We start from the raw sequence: 18,027 nt of genomic DNA on the forward strand, positions 1-18,027 counted from the left end.
AGGTGGAGGCGACCCCCTCATATACATAATAATTTCTGTTCGTTTCATGTTGCAATGTTTCTTCTTAATTTCAATGGATGAAACTTGTTTTTTTCTGATCGTTTATTAAATAATTCCAGGAAATCTGGCTCCATCTCCACAGAAAAATCCCAATTCGCCACGGATATATCCCCTAAACAATTCAACCCTGGTGGAAATTTACCACGGACAATTACCCTAAACATCTTCATTCGTAAAATTTAATTGGCAAAGAGAAAGGAAGACAAAAGAAGAACTTCGTATAGGAATTCTGGAAAATTACCCCACTGTAAAATTTCCCCCGAAAAATGTATGCGTACTTCACAATAACAAATACTATACGTTAACAATGGGAAAGCTTTATAACTTAAAGAACTTTATCCAGGGGCTGTGAGGAGTCGTTTTATCTCAAGGGTAAGGCTGAGTTATTCGGCCTTTCAACTATTCAGAACAATATAAATATATCAAAATTTTGATCGGGCGATTTTTAGTTCGGAACGATTTCTGTTCGAATGAGCCCTCTCCGATATTCTAAGACCACTTGATCGATACAACCACCTCTGGAAGAAAAAAAGAAAAATTATAAAAAGTAAACACGCATCCAAGATCTTCCTTCTGGCACAAAAAAAATCCACAATTTTGCAGATAGCTCACAGCTTTTGATGGGTAAAACTGAACTTAACGAAACTTCTATATTTGAAATCAGTATAATAAGCAAATTCTTTTGATATATCTATTGGTATCAAAATTCTATTTTTTCGACTTTCGATTACAATTGAGCCGGGTCGCTGCTTACTCACAGTTCGTTACCGCTTACTTACAGTTCGTTACTCTTTGATTAAATGGGAAAACGAACCCCATGTATACCTCAACAGTTTTCAGCAGGTCAAACATAAAGTACCAATTTTTCACAAATTTTTTTACACAATTCAAACTATTAAAGTCTACTGAATATAAAGTGTCAGAATTGATACAATGACTTAAAAATTTAATTGTTATTTGCCTCATGGGTTGAAGAATGCACATCTTCCCCATTTTGTAGACATCGAGGACTACTAGAAACTCATCGCGGCACACAGCCACCCAGGGACAATACAGCACAAGGCCATGCCAGATTTTTAGCAGTATTTACGCCACTTACGCCAGGAACTTTGAACAAACAGTAGTGCACAGAGTTTCCAGGCAACACTGCAAAATAACCTACTCTTCCGGACTACAACTAGTGTTACAAACTTGTAGCAATGTTTGTGCCAGTAAGCACACATCCTGCTTAGAGCTTCTTCTTTTCCCTTCATTTTAGAATAAGTTCTTAAAATAACAGTAAGAACAAATTACTAAGCCTCATTTAGAAGATGATTATAAGTTTAGTTTGATTAGTAGTAATGAATTTTGCTATCCTCAAGGGGAAGTCTCCTATAACCATCAGGACGCGTCCTCTTCATTCATAATTAACTACTGAGATTAAGACCCTATTCTGTAATACGACTTGTGGTATATGAAGTTTGTTGATGGTCAGGAGGAAATCGGTGTTCACTAAGATTGGATTTTCGGCACCAATCTTTGGGATCCAAAATCTGGAAGCGGTTTGCTAATCCCCTTATCCTAAGAAATCCAATAAATTGTATTTCAGTTCTAACGTTTTTTCAAACGTATTCTGAGAGACGGTGTCGAATTTTTTTTCCTGCGTTTTTCCTCTGCTAAAGCAACTACGGATACTCTACATCACACATAAATATATTATTCTTATGACTTTGTATTTCTGGCTTTTGGGGGCAGAGGGATGGAGATATTACATGAACGGATATGTGTTCCCTGTCTTCCCTTTATTGACTTATGTTTTTCTTGAGAAACTTTTTTTTAAAGTATTGATCCCTTTAATATCTATCAGATGTATTACCATGTCTTTTACATTACTTTAATGATTTTTCCAAGTGCCAAAATTTGCAGCTGACACACACGATTTTAGATTCCTTTAAGTTTCTTGGGTAGCGAGATTAGCAGGCTGCTGCCCCAGTTTAAGATCCATAGAAAGACGACCTGGGCACCAAAGCACCGACTTTAGTATTACTGAAGGAAGCAGACCGTTTTGAAATCAGCAGAGATGTATAATTAGCGTGTAGGATATAACGATATCACGAATCATATGATATAACGATATAACGTTATATCGGGTACTATACGATATCGGGTACATAACGATATATACGATATATGATACAACGAATCAGTGAAATTTTGGTGCTTCCCAAATATATATCGGGTATTATATGATATCGGGTACATAAAGATATATACGATATATGATATAACGAATCAGTGAATCTTTTAATATTTTTTTTTTTCATGAAACAAATTGAATGGCTTACTTAGACTAAACCAAATAAATCCAACTCTTCGAAAGCTGAAGGCTCTACTTCCATTTTTCAATATAAAAAAAAACTGCCATTAATATACGTTATAGATTTAAATCCCTAACTCGTCCATTGAACCCTGCATATCTTTCAATTAAACTCTGCCTTTATTTTGATTAAATAAAAAAAAACAATTTTTTTAGCTGAAAGTAAGGAGCGACATTAAAACTTAAAACGAACAGAAATTACTCCGTATATAAAATGGGTTGTCTCCTCCGCAATCCCTCGCTCTTTACGCTAAAGCTTTTAATTGTTTTAAAAAGTAGAATTGTGGCAAAGAGTCAAACTTTAGCGTAAAGAGCGAGGGATTGCGGAGGAGACAACCCATTTTATATACGGAGTAATTTCTGTTCGTTTTAAGTTTTAATGTCGCTCCTTACTTTCAGCTAAAAAGATTAGTTTTTTTTTTATTTAATTTCTGAATGTTTTTGAATTAATGCATGTTTGGTTTTGGCTCTCCCCACATAAATTATTAAAATGAAATTTGTATATTAATTCTTTTTTTGGATAAATGGCTTTCTCTTAGTTTTGATCAGACGATTTTGAGAAATAAGGGGTGGAGAAGGAGGCCTAGTTGCCCTCCAATTTTTCAGTTGCTTAAAAAGGCAACTAGAACTTTTAATTTTTAACGAACGTTTTTATTAGTAAAAAATATACGTAACTTATAAATTAGCAACTTACGTAACAAACTTTCATAATCTTATATTTTTATTATGTATACAAGGGGGTTTGTATCCTCGTTAATACCTCGCTCTTTACACTAAATCTTAAGTTTTGTCCAAATTCTTTAAAAATGACCCCTGAATCAGAAAGGCCGTAGAATAAACAGTTGAAATTACTAAAAATACTTTAGCATAAAGAGCGAGGTATTTATCTCCTCCTAAATACCTCGCTCTTTATGCTAAAGTATTTTTAGAAACCCTCATATGCGTAATAATCTCTGTTCGTCTTAAGTTTCAATGCTACTCCTACCTTTCATTTGAAAAAACGTTTTCATGTTTATTTTTCATTGTTTTCTTATAGTAATGCTAGAAAATCATGCGCCCTTTTCCTTGAATTTTTCTTCCCCCACGACAGATTCCTCCAAGGAAAGATCCTCCAACATAGCCCCCTCCCCTCGGCCCCACCCCAAAACGAAAATAAAATCCCCCTGAAAACGTCTGTACACTTCCCAATAACCATTACTATATGTAAACACTGGTCAAAGTTTGTAACTTGCAGCCCCTCCCCTAGGGATTGTAGGGGAGTAAATCATCCTCAAATACATAGTTATTATGGTTTTCGACTATGCTGAACAAAATGGCTATCTCAAAATTTTGATCCGTTGTATTTGGGAAAAAATGAGCGTGGGAGGGGGCCTAGATGCCCTCCAATTTTTTTGGTCACTTAAAAAGGGCACTAGAACTTTTCATTTCCGTTAGAATGAGCCCTCTTGCGACATTCTAGGACCACTTGGTCGATACGATTACCCCTGGGAAAAAGAAAAAAAAAAGAAAAAAAAAACAAACAAATAAACACGCACCCGTGATTTGTCTTCTGGCAAAAAATACAAAATTCCACATTTTTGTAGATGGGAGCTTCAAACTTCTACAGTAGGGTTCTCTGATACGCTGAATCTGATGGTGTGATTTTCGTTAAGATTCTATGACTTTTAGGGGGTGTTTCCCCCTATTTTCTTAAATAAGGCAAATTTTCTCAGGCTCGTAACTTTTGATGGGTAAAACTAAACTTGATGAAACTTATATATTTAAAATCAGCATTAAAATGCAATTCTTTTGATGTAGCTATTAATATCAAAATTCAATTTTTTAGAGTTTTGGTTACTATTGAGCCGGGTCGCTCCTTACTACAGTTCGTTACCACGAACTGTTTGAAAGTATTTCAGACACCCATTTTCTCTTCGTCTGGAGTATGGTACCTTTAATGCTTTTTAGGAAAAATTTTCTTGTATAGTATTAATGCTAACTCAAATGTTTTTTAGACAATCCCAAGTCATTTGATTTATAGCTCCCAAATCCTCACTAAAGGACTTATCCTCAATTTGCAAAACCTCGTTACTAAAATTACTTCAATCTTAACCAAACTCGTACTCAAGTATTTCTAAAGTGGGCAATTCTTTAAAAACTGGCACATAAAGTACATACTCTAATTGCCATATGTATTAAAAAAAAAGGTACGTTACAGAATGAATTGGGGTTGTTAGAGCTCACACCACAGAAACCAGAAAAGATGCTTCAGATCACATAACAAGTTATAATAGACCGATGCCCACCTAGTGCACAAACCAGAGCTCGGGTTCCAGGTCAAAATGCACTTATAATACCTTATTATGGTAGATCAGACGTAATTAGCAACGGTCATGCTTTTTTTACTATTCTTATTTGTTTTTGAACTGTGTTTATCATTAGAAGCAAAATAAACGGATTTAACTGAAAATTTATTTGTTTCTATGTCCTTTTAACCCTACATATGTCATCATTTCAATGTCACTTTTTGCATGCTCTTAGACCTACAGTCTATATCGAAGAAATCTTGGATGAAGAGATCTTACTACCACGAAACCACACCCTACCGCAACATTTTTTTTTTTTTTTTACAACCTGAGACTTTTGAAAACCAATCACAATGAAATAGAAAACCTTTTTCCGTCTTGTTTATTTTTTAACGCCTTTAAGTCTTGAAACACACAATTCCTTAGAGGAGGGCCATTCATTTTTTAGAGAGCTATATGTTCCAAGTTTAGTATTGGTGTATAATTTTTTACCTCTATATATGCAGCTGTTATTCCACATTGAACAGGGAAGCTTTAAATGGATTGAGATGGAGGAGGAGCGTGCCGAGCTCTTTTAGTTATAGTCGGTTCGATGCCACAATAAGTTGTTAGTAGTAATACTATTACAAAAAATGGGCTGTAGTACGAATTACAAATTTCATTTAAAAGATGTTTCTAATATTCAACATTTATTTAACTAAACGACTACAATCTTAATAATATAGCGTATAATAGATAGCTTCAAACTACACTACCAGGAAACTCTTATCGCTTACGGTTATATAAAAGCGCTGGGATACCCTGAGTTTTTCTCTCTCAAACTGGACGAAGATTCTAGCGTAATAAGCTTTGAATAAGCTTAATATATCCTTTGTACCTACCTTGGAAGTCCCCCATAGTCCCATTCTGAGCAAATGTACGGCCCAGGTCTAACAATCACAAACAAGTCTTCTTCTTTAGCCATCTTGACAAACCTAACGATATCCAGGAATGGTGACATTTCACTCTGTCCATCTCCGAAGTCAAATGAGTCTTTTGTCTTTTCATGCAAATTCCATGGAACGTATCTGCGAAAAGCAAAAACTACTTTTTAAATTCCAAAATAGAATCTTCAGTGTCATAGCTATCATGACGGCAGTTGTACTGTCACAATGATTAAACAGATGTCTATATTGAATGCACTAATTTAGCTCTAATGTTAACATAGTTAATTACCGGAATAAGAGCTTACTGGTTACCCGATGGCTCGGACCACCGTACACAAGGCTCTATGACATAGTTTCCATGGTCAAGCAGGTACACTTTACTTCGGGAGTGGGGGGATGACAAATCAGCAAAGAAAAAAAAGACTATTCAACGTTTTTCTATAAACTATTAACGTTGATTCCTAATGTTAATCAAACTTTTGAGAAATTAATTATTTTTTTTACTTAAAAAAAAAACTTGAAAAAATGTTTGTGACTACTCCAAACCAGCCCTTTTCTTGAGAGTTTTAAACTATACGACAAGGGATAGGGTAGTTCCTATGACATTTCATTGAGAGATAGGGTAGTTCTCAAAGTGGCTATGATCTCCGTTGAGATCATAGCGTATTCCTCACGGCATTGGGAATAAAAACAGAATTTTATCCCTTGTTTTATGAACTTAGATCCCAGCCACACATATAATTTCTGACCTTTTAACTCATTAATCTGAGCGATATTTACCACACTTGTTTTGAAAACTTTATTCCACAAGCTTACGGTGTGTATCCTCACAGGTGATAAACTTGGCATGATTTAAAGCTATGCTAGCCGGAAACGCGGGCCTAGCTTATTTCAAAATACACTTCAGAACCAAACTATTTACGCAATGTTTGCCTTTCATATTGTATTATTTTTTGCAATTTTTATCCTTTCTTGTCCATATTTACCCCATTGTTTTTGTGAATTAAACCCCCTCTGTACAAAAACAATCTCCTGGAAAGCATTTTGTTTACAATAATAGTATAGGAGGGTTTTTCCAACTTCCACTTCTCAAGTATCGCAAACAGAATTTCTCGAAAATTTTACCTCCCCCTGCTACTTTCTCTCCAGATAATAAGATACAATACCCATCTTCGAATTTGACCTGACCTTTATCATAAGTAGCTTATCAAGTTACTTTTTCAAGTTAAATTTGAGGAAGCAAGTTAATGCATTTTTCGTAAAATTTGGTTGTATTCCCGTACAAGAGACATAACCGGTTGTAAAAAGACCACCAAAATCGAGAACAGCTCTTTTTTGTTTTGCGATTGCTCTTTTTTTTTAGAGTTTTGGCTGCTGTTTGGTAGTACGAAATAAAGACAAACAATTCGTGAGAAATAAATCTGAGAATAATATAAAAGTTCATAAGAAACCAATCTAGTAATAATAACCGAATTTTACTTTCGGCTATAATATACAACTTTTATTAATCATATTTTTAGAGTTGCTTCCGTTTTAATCACTTATTCTCCGACTTTGAATGTCTTGCGATGTCTTTATGTGACTTCTTAAGCTCTAGGAAAGGAGGTACGGAAGGAGATTACATGTCTTCAACAAATGAAATTATAATCAAATAGTAACTTTTTAACCTATATTTTAACCCTTTTCTATTGCAAAAAATAGGGGCTCATTCGATTGAAAGTCCTAGTTCCCGTTTTAATAGTTGAAAGCGATTGGAGGGCAACAAGCCTCCCCCAAATCCCATCATTCCCCCAAACTCCCATCATTCCCCCAAACAAACCTAATCAAAATTTTGAGATATCCAATTAGTTAAGCATAGTTGAGAAATCAGGAAATTTCTTCTTTAGGGATAACAGCCCCCAAAACGCTCAAGGCAAGGGTTACAAGTTATGCCCGGGAGCAAATGAGGTTTTTATGGAAGGAGTGGGCGTGTGGGCTCTAGAGGAGGCTCAGTTAATTGGAGTATATAATTCTAGTTCCCCTTTAAGAGTCAAACGTGATGGACGACAACCTTAAAAATAGACTAAGATTTTCAAACTGACTTTTTTTTTTTTATTGGATCGTTATGAGTCAATGCCTCTAGATTACATGTCTTCAACAAAATGAAATTATAATCAAATAGTAGCTTTTTAACCAATATTTTAACCCTTTTCTAGTGTAAAAAATAGTGGCTCATTCGATTGAAAGCCCTAGTTCCCGTTTTAATAGTTGAAAACGATTGGAGGGCAACAAGCCCCCCCCTCCCCAAACTCCCATCATTCCCCCAAACAAACCTAATCAAAATTTTGAGATATCCAATTAGTTAAGCATGGTTGAGAAATCAGGAAACTTCTTCTTTAGGGATAACAACCCCCAGAACCCTCAAGGCAAGGGTTGCAAGTTATGCCCTGGAGCATATGAGGTTTTTATGGAAGGAGTGGGCGTGTGGGCTCTAGAGGAGGCTCAGTTGATTGGAGTTTATAATTCTAGTTCCCTTTTAAGAGTCAAATGAGATGGACGACAACTAGCCCCCTCCCCGCCCTTCCTTGAATCCTCTTTTCCCAAACTCATTCGATTGAAATCATGAGGTACCCGTTTTGTCCACAATAGTCCAACGAGTTTATAACAATACGATTGACACAACCTCGCATAGGCCAGGGGTAAGGGTTGTAATGTATGCCCCGGGGCATATAAGGTTTATATGGAACGGTTGGTCATACGAACTTCGGACTGAATGGGGCCCATTGGATGGGAAAATGAGCCCCATCCAATCCGAACTCCCATCATTCCCCCAAACAAACCTAATCAAAATTTTTAGATATCCAATTAGTTAAGCATGGTTGAGAAATCAGGAAATTTCTTCTTTAGGGATAACAGCCCCCAAAACCCTCAAGGCAAGGGTTACAAGTTATGCCCGGGGGCATATGAGGAAAGTAAAACAGTTCAAAATAGGGATGATACCTTTTTATTGACAGTGAATAGATATAAAATTATTTAACTGGATATTTCGAACATCCCTATTTTCATTATATCATATATATTTTTATATATATGATATCATTTTTTTGTCTTGAAATAATTTTCAAGTCTATCTTGAATATATTAATATATATTAATATACTAGCTGTTGGGGTGGCGCTTCGCACCACCCCAATACCTAGCTAGTGGGGCGCTTCGCGCCCCCCCCAAGCCCCCCCGCGCGCGTAAGTCGTTACGCGCCATATTAGTTACGTGCCATTGTAGTTGTGTCCCTGTGTCCCACCTGTGAATATAGATAGATTTATATATGTGTTTCAAACTACGTAAAACTTGCGAATATACAACATTCTTGGCTTTCCCATTGTCTGTGTATATACAAAGCCTTATGTACTAATAATGACGTCATATGCAAACGCTCTTTTTACAAAGAAACAAACATGCATACACACAACTCGTTTTTATATAGATAGATAGATAGATAGATACAATACAAACTAGACCTACGTTGCCTGAGCAACGTGAAGTGTTGTGGCAACCTTTGTCCGGCTTCGCCGGCTGAAGTGTTGCGAGAGCAACACTTTGGTTCTGTTTCTTCGCTATTGATCAGTAATCAGATGATCAAAGGCCATTCCTCAGCGTTGAAAAAAAAAAAAAAAAATAGTATCGAAAGAAGGGACTAAATTGACTTTGCAGCCAGTTGAACTTTATCCTTTTCAATCGTAGACATCGTGACGAATGAAAACTTGGAACAATATTTTATATAATCTAGTTGGTATTATAAAGATATCCGTAACTTTTCAGGATCAAATTATCATAGATGACACTTTATTAATTATTACGAAACTGCCTCGTTGTTTTACGTAATCGTTTGTAGCCGTTGCGTAAACACTTAATTCTAGGTTACAGTGAGTATGGGTAGGCTACACCAACTAGAAAAAGGTATAAACCCCTCTTCGCTAAAGATGATTGTAGCCTAACAGACGATTATTACTTACAAGTCCCCTACATGTCTTACTTACCAACACTGGAACCAAATTGATCTTATCATCAAATACACCGGAAACAAATACTAGGTACACCAACTCGCAAGATTCGCAAACCCCTCATCACTGACGACGACTGAAGCATAACAGCCGATTATTACTTACAAGTCCCCTACATGTCTTACCACTGGAACCAAATTGGTCTTACCATCAAATACAACGGAAACAAAAAATAGGTACACCAACTAGTAAGAGTTGCGAACCCCTCATTGCCGAGGATGATTATGAGCTAACAGCCGACTGCTGCTTACAACTCCCCTATATGTCTCACAATTGGTATCGGCCTATTTTTGGTTTCAGTGTGTACCTTACTACTGAAGTTGTCAACCCCTTTAAACTTTCAAACTGGTATATCTCATGAAGGAATTTTTGTACAAAAAAATGGATGACATATACTTTTATCAGCTCATCAAAAGCTATCGACTGCCGTCAAAAAAATCTATCTGTCTTAGTTCAAAAGTTGACTTTTTTGCCGTAGGCCAAGTTTCTAACGTCATCACTTAGAAAGGAGCAAAGGATAAACTCTAATTTCTCTAGCAATGAGAGAACTTTTAAAGTTTAAGAGGCACATCTGATACGACTTCTCTACCGCAATCCCAAGTGCGAAAAACCGAATGATAAACTCAGCCGAAATCACGGCAGCACTTTCGGACCCGTGGGAAAATGCCGCTTTTTTGCTTCTCTAAATTTTTCTATTTATCACTCAAAGAAGATATATTGGCTGTGGGGCAGGGTAACTGTCCCATATATTTAACACTTATAGATTTTAGTCCATCTTCAATTTGAAACTGGTGCCTGCCTGCTTGCCTGCTAGAACGAAGCTTTCCACTCGAAAGCAGAAACATGGTTTGATGAAACGAAAGCTTGGCTGCATAACTTCAGATAGTCCTCTCTGACATAGGCTATACAACTCCTCTTCACTTCACACACTATAGGCTCTGGCTCAAGGACAAGCAAAAACCATCCTTTTTGGCCCCAGGCAAGAGTTCTATGAAGCTTTCCAAAATGTGAAGTCATATTCATCAATCCGGCCTAAGGTCCACACTTTACGTATAAACCGCAGAGGTTAGACCCTTACCACTTTCTAGGAATAAGCTGAAATCGGGGTGCTAGGAACAAAAAAAAAAAAAAACACGACAAAACCAAAGTGTTGCTCTCGCAACAGCGTAAAACTTGCGAATATACAACATTCTTCGCTGTCCAATTGTCGCTGCATATAAATAGATTGTCAGGTTTACCGACCCTCGAACATGCAACGTACAATTGTCCATGAGAAAAACAATCAGTATTAAGATCTATACCACATTTTTCTAATGATTGACCTTGAGCCTTGTTAATGGTGATTGCAAATGCTAATCGAATTGGGAATTGCAATCTTTTAAATTGAAAAGGCAGATCCGTTGGAATCATGGGAATGCGAGGAATAAGAACAGCCTCATCCTCAAAAGGCCCTGTCAAGATTGTGGCCTCTATTAGGTTTTCCATTGTTTTTTTACGGCAAGTCGCGTGCCATTGCAAAGCTTTGGTGGGTTGATATTTCTTAAAAGTATTATTGGTACGCCTATTTTTAGTTGTAGCACGTGTGGTGGAAACCCTGAAAGATCCACGGAATTTAAAAATTCAGATGGATAATTAACCGCTTCATTTGGTTCCAAAACTGTGTCGACTGACTTTTAAAGGACTGCCTGGTCTCGAATCTTGGTCAAAACAATATTGTTGATTTCGTGGACGTCTATATTTTTGGGTGCAAGAATCGCTCTTTCACTTAGCCATTTATTATTTTTATAATTGTTTAGAATATTCGGAAATACTTTTTCAATCAATTCATTTTTGGACGTCACTAAATTACAGAAATCAGCAGGTAGTTGTATACGTCCTGAAATTGAGTCTACTGGGAGCTTTCCGTTTCCAATTGCCAGCAATTGATCTGAAAATGTTTGACCAGAGTCATCGTTTTGCAATCGGACACGCATATTTGTAGTTAATTTTAATGTTTTTACGTGTGCCCATAAATTAGAATTTTTCAGGCAAGCATTCATTTCGTCTGCAGGAGTTGATCTAGGTATTATAGGTAATGTTTGCCTGAAATCTCCCGCAAGCAATATTAATGTGCTGCCAAAGGGTTTCGACTTCCCTCGCAAATCTTTCAAGCATTGATCCAGAGCCTCGAGCGATTTTTTGTGTGCCATTGTGCACTCATCCCAAATAATAAGTTTGCATTGCTGCAATACTTTACCCATCCCAGATGATTTGGAAATATTACACGTGGGAGTTTCTGTAGAATGCAAATTCAGAGGCAATTTCAAAGCGGAATGAGCAGTTCTTCCACCAGGCAGCAATGTTGCGGCTATTCCGGACGACGCAATTGCCAACGCTATATCATTTTTTGATCGAATCGATGCCAGAATCAGTTTTATCACAAACGTTTTACCAGTACCTCCTGGCGCATCCAAAAAGAAAATTTCTCCAACGTTGTTATCGACACAATGCATTATCGTATCATAAATGTCTTTTTGTTCCGACGTTAACTTGGAAATGTTATTTTGTACATACGACAATAGATCACTCGTACTGTAACTTTGTTCACGATCCAATTCTACACATGTCGAAACAGCAGCGATACGGTTAGGTGAAGAGATTCCCAAATCCTGAAGAGGTTTGTTTGCCATACGTACGCACAAATCTTCTATAATAACTAAAGTGTAGTTATAAATATCTGATGTAAAATCAAAAGTCATATCTGACGTCTCTAACTGTTTGCACGAATTTGACTTGGGGTTGACGTTTCGCCCGCGTCATTGATGCAGTTATCCCAGTGTTGGTCATTCTCCAATAAATTCAGAGCTTGGCATGCACTACGGTAAGTGTCATGTATAGTACCGTTTACAGTTCTCAAATACTCAAAGGATGTCGGACCGGGTACATTCACCAAAAGCAGTTGTAGAAAGAAGCATTCATGTTGATTGGGGTGAACGCTGTAGAGTCTTCCTATCGTGGTATCTTTGAAGATGGTAGGTTGGCCGTCGACTGGCTTACCCTGTTTTCGACGTTCAAATACTTTATTTTTAGTATTCCACGTGTAATACGAAGGCACTTTAGTATACAGCAGTTTTTTTGCAAAAGAATCATTTTTGCAAAGCGAAAAGAAACCGGTTAACTTTGTATCCAGTGGATTCAGGGCTCTTTGTCGCACGTTGGTTTCCGAGAAATAAACACGTTGACCATTCTGTAAATGTACCGCTAAGTGAACAACAGCTGGACTACGTTCATGTATCGGAAATGAAAGAATTCGCCAAACAGCTTCATTACTGTTTATGTATCTTCCAGCCTGATATTGTACCATTTCGTCGATATCTTTGATTTCGGGCTGCAAGCCAAAAACTGCCATGTCACTGCCTTTGTTGACGTATTTACATATGTATTTGATTGCCTTTACGGAGTTACAGTATTCAACGTTTATGTGTGCATTAAATGTTTTTGATAATAACGGGGAATATGGAACAACCCACTGGTTATCTACTTCGATGGTGGTACCGTTACGCTTCTTTATTATTGCTGTTTTACCGCCATCTTCAGTAGATCTTCTTCTATATTGTGGGTAACCATCATTGCCAGTAATTGTGTTGGATACTAAAAGTCGAGGATATTGCTTTGTGCACCTTCCTTTGGCCATGCATGGTAAATTTTCGTCCAGTGCACCGCAAGGTCCAAGTATCATATTTTTTACAATAATATCATGTAACCCCTTATCGACATTTTTATCAGGTATTTCAGCGGAAATCACATCATCAATTTCGTTCGAAGTAATTTTTTTATGTAGCCAGATTAGTATTTGTGCGTGTGGCAAACCTCGTTTTTGCCATTCCACTGAGTACATCCAGCATCGCACTGACCCAAACACTTCAAAATTTACTATGAAGTTTATCAGTGATTTCAACTTTTGCCGGAAGACACGGGCCGTAATGTCATGTCTATGAACCGCCAATTGTCCTTGAAGTAAAAGTTGCAGTATCTCGTCCCAAGATTGATTACATGTAAATGTAATAAATAAATCTGGACGACCATAGAGACGAACGTACGCAATAGCATCTTGAGCATATTCATGCATATGACGGGGACTGCCAGCATATGACGAAGGTAAAATTGTTAATCTTCCAACGTTTGTGGTATTACCGTCATTTATAACTGCATCTAGCAAATGAATGTATTGTTCAGAGCTGAGCTGGGTCTGATTCAGGCGGATATATAGCAAACGTTCTGATTCAATTTTAGCATACATATCAACGACGAATTGGTGAAACAATTGACGGCATTTTAAAATATAATTTTCTTCATCTTGCCGAATCATTAGTCTATAGGAATAATAATGCATTGCACTGCATTTCTTATTCATTTCTTTGTTAGTGGCTGGATTCATCAATTTAATATTAAAGTGATAGCCGTCGGCTCCATCCCAAAAAATGATAGGATATTGTAGGGCATCTTAGCATCGATGAGTTTCAGCAATTCTTAACAACTGAGCGTTTCGCTTATGAAGAATAATATCTCGAGGTAAAAACTGATCACCGACCATAACGATTGCCACTTCGTCGATAGTTGGAGCATTGTATCTACGCACATGTTGGCCAGGAGGCGTTTTGTCAGGGGAAATAACAATTTTATGCGTATCAGTAGGCATCAAATTGATGGCTGTTTTGAACAGACGCACTAAATTATTATTTTCGTGGAAAAGATGCTGTTTCCTTGCTGTTCTTTTGATTCCTCGGCACGCTTTCTTTTCTTGCTTTCTCTATCAGCCTCAAGCCTGTTTCCTTGCTGTTCTTTTGATTCCTCGGCACGCTTTCTTTTCTTACTTTCTCTATCAGCAGCAAGTTTTTTGGCATAGACTCTTTGAGCATCTTCCTCGGCTGTTGCCATTGTAAGTTCATCAGTCATTTTACAGTTAAACATTAATAGATTTCTACGTGAACGCATGTCTTAAATATCTTTAATGACGTCACCGTCATAACAAAAATGACGACAACTAATTTCATGACATCAGTCAACACACAAACGTGACGTCACCCGACAGACAGACCCACACACACACAGACAACTTATTTATATATATATAGATATATATATATATTATATATTAATATATATATAATATATATTAATATATATAGAATATATTAATTATTATTCTTGAATATAGTTGACTTGAATAAATTCAAGTCAACTTGAAATAATTTTTGTCTATGACATAATTTTTTTTTATTATTTTGATTATATCATCCCTATTTTGAACTATTTTACTTTCGTCATGGAAAGGCAGTGTGGTCTTCGAAGTTATCTACGTCAGGCATATGCGGTTTTTATGGAAGGAGTGGGCTTTAGAGGAGGCTCAGTTGATTGGAGTATATAATTCTAGTTCCCTTTTAAGAGTCAAACATGATGGACGACAACTAGCCTCCCCGCCCTTCCCTGAATCCTCTTTTCCGAAACGCATTCGATTGAAGTCATGAGGTAGCCTACCCGTTTTGTCCACAATAGTCCAACGAGTATATAACAATGTCTTAAGGATGGACACAACCTCGCGTAGGCCAGGGGTAAGGGTTGTAAGGTATGCCCCGGGGCGTATAAGGTTTTTATGGAATGGTTGGTCGTACGAACTTCGGATTGGATGGGGCTCATTTGGTGGGAAATCAGAATTTACAGTGCTCTTTTTAAGAATCAAAAGTGAACAGAGGGCAAACAGCCCCCCCCCTTCAAAAGCTTATCATTCCCCAAAACACATCCGATCAAAATTTTGAGAGTTATTTTGTTCAGCACTGTTGAAAGATCCAGTAATTTAGTCTTTGGGGCTGTCAACCTCTCCACAGTTCTTAGGGCAAGCGCTGCAAGTTAGACAATTCGTTCATTATTTACATATAGTAGGCCAATATGGTACCGAGAAAGACATGCGTGATTGAGCTTTACTTTTTAAAAAGGCAAAGGGCATTCAGGTGAGCCTTCAAGGGAATGTTGAGAAGAGTGATGGACTAAATCATAACACAATATATGTACATGTATTATCTAAAGGACGAAAATCAGAAATGACTGAATATGTTAATTTTGAACTTTCAGCACATGACAAGGAAGATGACCAAAAAGGCAATATTTGCATGCTACCACTACTACTACAACTACCAAAACTACAACTGCTACCACTACGACTACCACACTATTGCATTTACAATACTGAGGGGAAATTTAAACTAAATAAAAAGAGGCTATCTGCATGTACATTGTCAATTAAACTGAAATTTTGTTTGGTTTCAGTTTGGCTATTAAACTGAAATTTTCCGAGAATACTTAGAAGAAGATCATTTGACCAAAAGACAATATGTGCAGGCTACTACTATCACTACTATATTTCAAGAACATACAGGCTATCAAAAGAATATACCAGCAATATCATTACAGTGGTTAATTGAATTAAATTGAAACTACCAGGGCTTGATGAGAGGGATATTCTACTCACCAAAAGGCAATACGCTAATACTACTGCTGCTAGTAACGGTACCGCTATTACTATTAATATTGCTACTATTAATACTAATACTACTACTGTGACTACATTTGCAACATTGCCTAAGGGTCTGAAGGTGGAATTTTCAAGAACTTTTGAGGGGGGAAAATGAACTGAATCCCAAAACACCGTCTGTATTTAGGTTATCAAAAGGGCGTATCAGCAATATATTAGAAACAGTTTGGTGTATGATGTTTAAACAAACAGGGCTTGTTGTGGGGGATGTTGAAACAACAAAAAGAAAATATTTGCATGCTAATGCTACTGCTTCTTCTCATACAACTGCTACTGTTACTATTATTACTACTTCTATTACTACTACTGCCACTAAAGCTTAGGGCCATCAATAACGTTAGCCACACTTTTTGGCTAAACCAAAAAACTGTAGACATAGACAAATTACGAACCCGAAATGTTTTCTTACAAAACTTATAGCTTAAAGTTGTTCGAAAGATATATGTAGATTCAATTTTCTGGTTTGAAGAGGGAAAGAGTCTTGTATTTTGTCCCTGGGGTAGGTGTTTTCGGAGTATTTTCCTGGGGAGGGGAGAACACAGAAACGCGTATTTCTCGAAATACGCGCTATTAGTGGCAGTAAGCCTGGAGAAAGAAGCCCGGTGACAAAGGAAAGCTTTTGGCAAGCATCTTACCAATATTGAAAAACCAGTATCTTGAGTCCTCGCTAGTCGGTGAGACTTCTGCGTAGGTCTTTGTTCATGGGAATTATACGAAGACCTCATTGCAGTTGGTTCTGCGCTCCTTCGTCACTTCGCCAGTAAAGAGCTGTCAAAGTTGCTAAACACTTAATTTTAAGCCCTCCACACTTGAAATATTTTTCCGAACTTTGAATTGAAGCCTCAAAGTTATGGACTGAAGCCCAGTCTCATACAACTTCTTCTAGGGGATACTGACGAAGGTAGCTACGGTCAACCTAAATTTATGTAACTATTTATGTACTGCTACTATTATTGCTAGTTTTACTTCTACTACTGCCACTAAAGCTAAGGCTACTACCATTAATTCTACTGCTACCACTACTACTGCTGCTATTACAACTAAAGGTATTAAGTCAAATTTTTAGATATATTGGAACTGTATGGAACTAAATCGAAACACACTATGCCAAAATAGGTTGTCAAGAGGGTGTATCAGAAATTCTTCCGGAACAGTCGATAACATTACGTTGAAACTTTCAGCGTATGCTGACAGGGATGTTGAAGAAACCAAAAGTGCTAGGCTCATTCTGTTACTAACGCTACTACAACTATTGCTACTACACAAGCTAAGAGTATTAAGGTAAAGCTTTGAAGAAATACTTTGGCGGATGTTGTACTAAAAAAAGATACGAGCATGAGGACTTTCAAAAAGGTGACAAAGCAATATCTCAAGAACAGCTTAAATTCTTAAGTTACACCTTTAAGGGTATGTTGTGGTGGATTTCAAACTAGCCAGAAGGCACTATGTGTATACTATTAATACTGCCACTACAGTTACTGTAACTAGTGACGCTAAGGGTATTAAGGTAAAAAATTTTTGGAACGTTTAGGGGGAGTTTCAATTAAGAGAAAAAAACTATATACACTCAGGTTTTCGAAAGGGCACATAAGCAATACCATAGGCAGCACTGCTCTATAATAGCTATAAATATCATTGAAACTTTTATAAGAGCTAATTTGATTCAAAATTAAAAGTTATAGTTCCCTTTTTAAAAGTAAAAAGAGATGGGGGAATGCAGCCCTCTCCCCAAGCCCATTCAGTTTCCAAAATAAACCAGTCAAAATTTTGGGACAGCCATTTTGTTTAGCAT

General features: G+C 37.0%; 1 protein-coding gene across 3 annotated transcripts in view; it reads right to left on the minus strand.

Annotated features, from left to right (window-relative positions):
* LOC136029336 (beta-galactosidase-1-like protein 2) overlaps positions 1-18,027 on the minus strand; it is a 156,289-nt gene that overhangs the window by 121,020 nt on the left and 17,242 nt on the right. For all 3 annotated transcript variants that reach the window (XM_065707622.1, XM_065707621.1, XM_065707620.1), the window contains one exon: positions 5,583-5,768. In XM_065707622.1, coding sequence (XP_065563694.1) covers positions 5,583-5,701 — 119 coding nt within the window. In that variant the 5' untranslated portion in view covers positions 5,702-5,768. The remainder of the gene's footprint in view (positions 1-5,582; positions 5,769-18,027) is intronic.

Source organism: Artemia franciscana, chromosome 7 (assembly GCF_032884065.1).
Source record: "Artemia franciscana chromosome 7, ASM3288406v1, whole genome shotgun sequence".
Classification (NCBI taxonomy): domain Eukaryota; kingdom Metazoa; phylum Arthropoda; class Branchiopoda; order Anostraca; family Artemiidae; genus Artemia; species Artemia franciscana.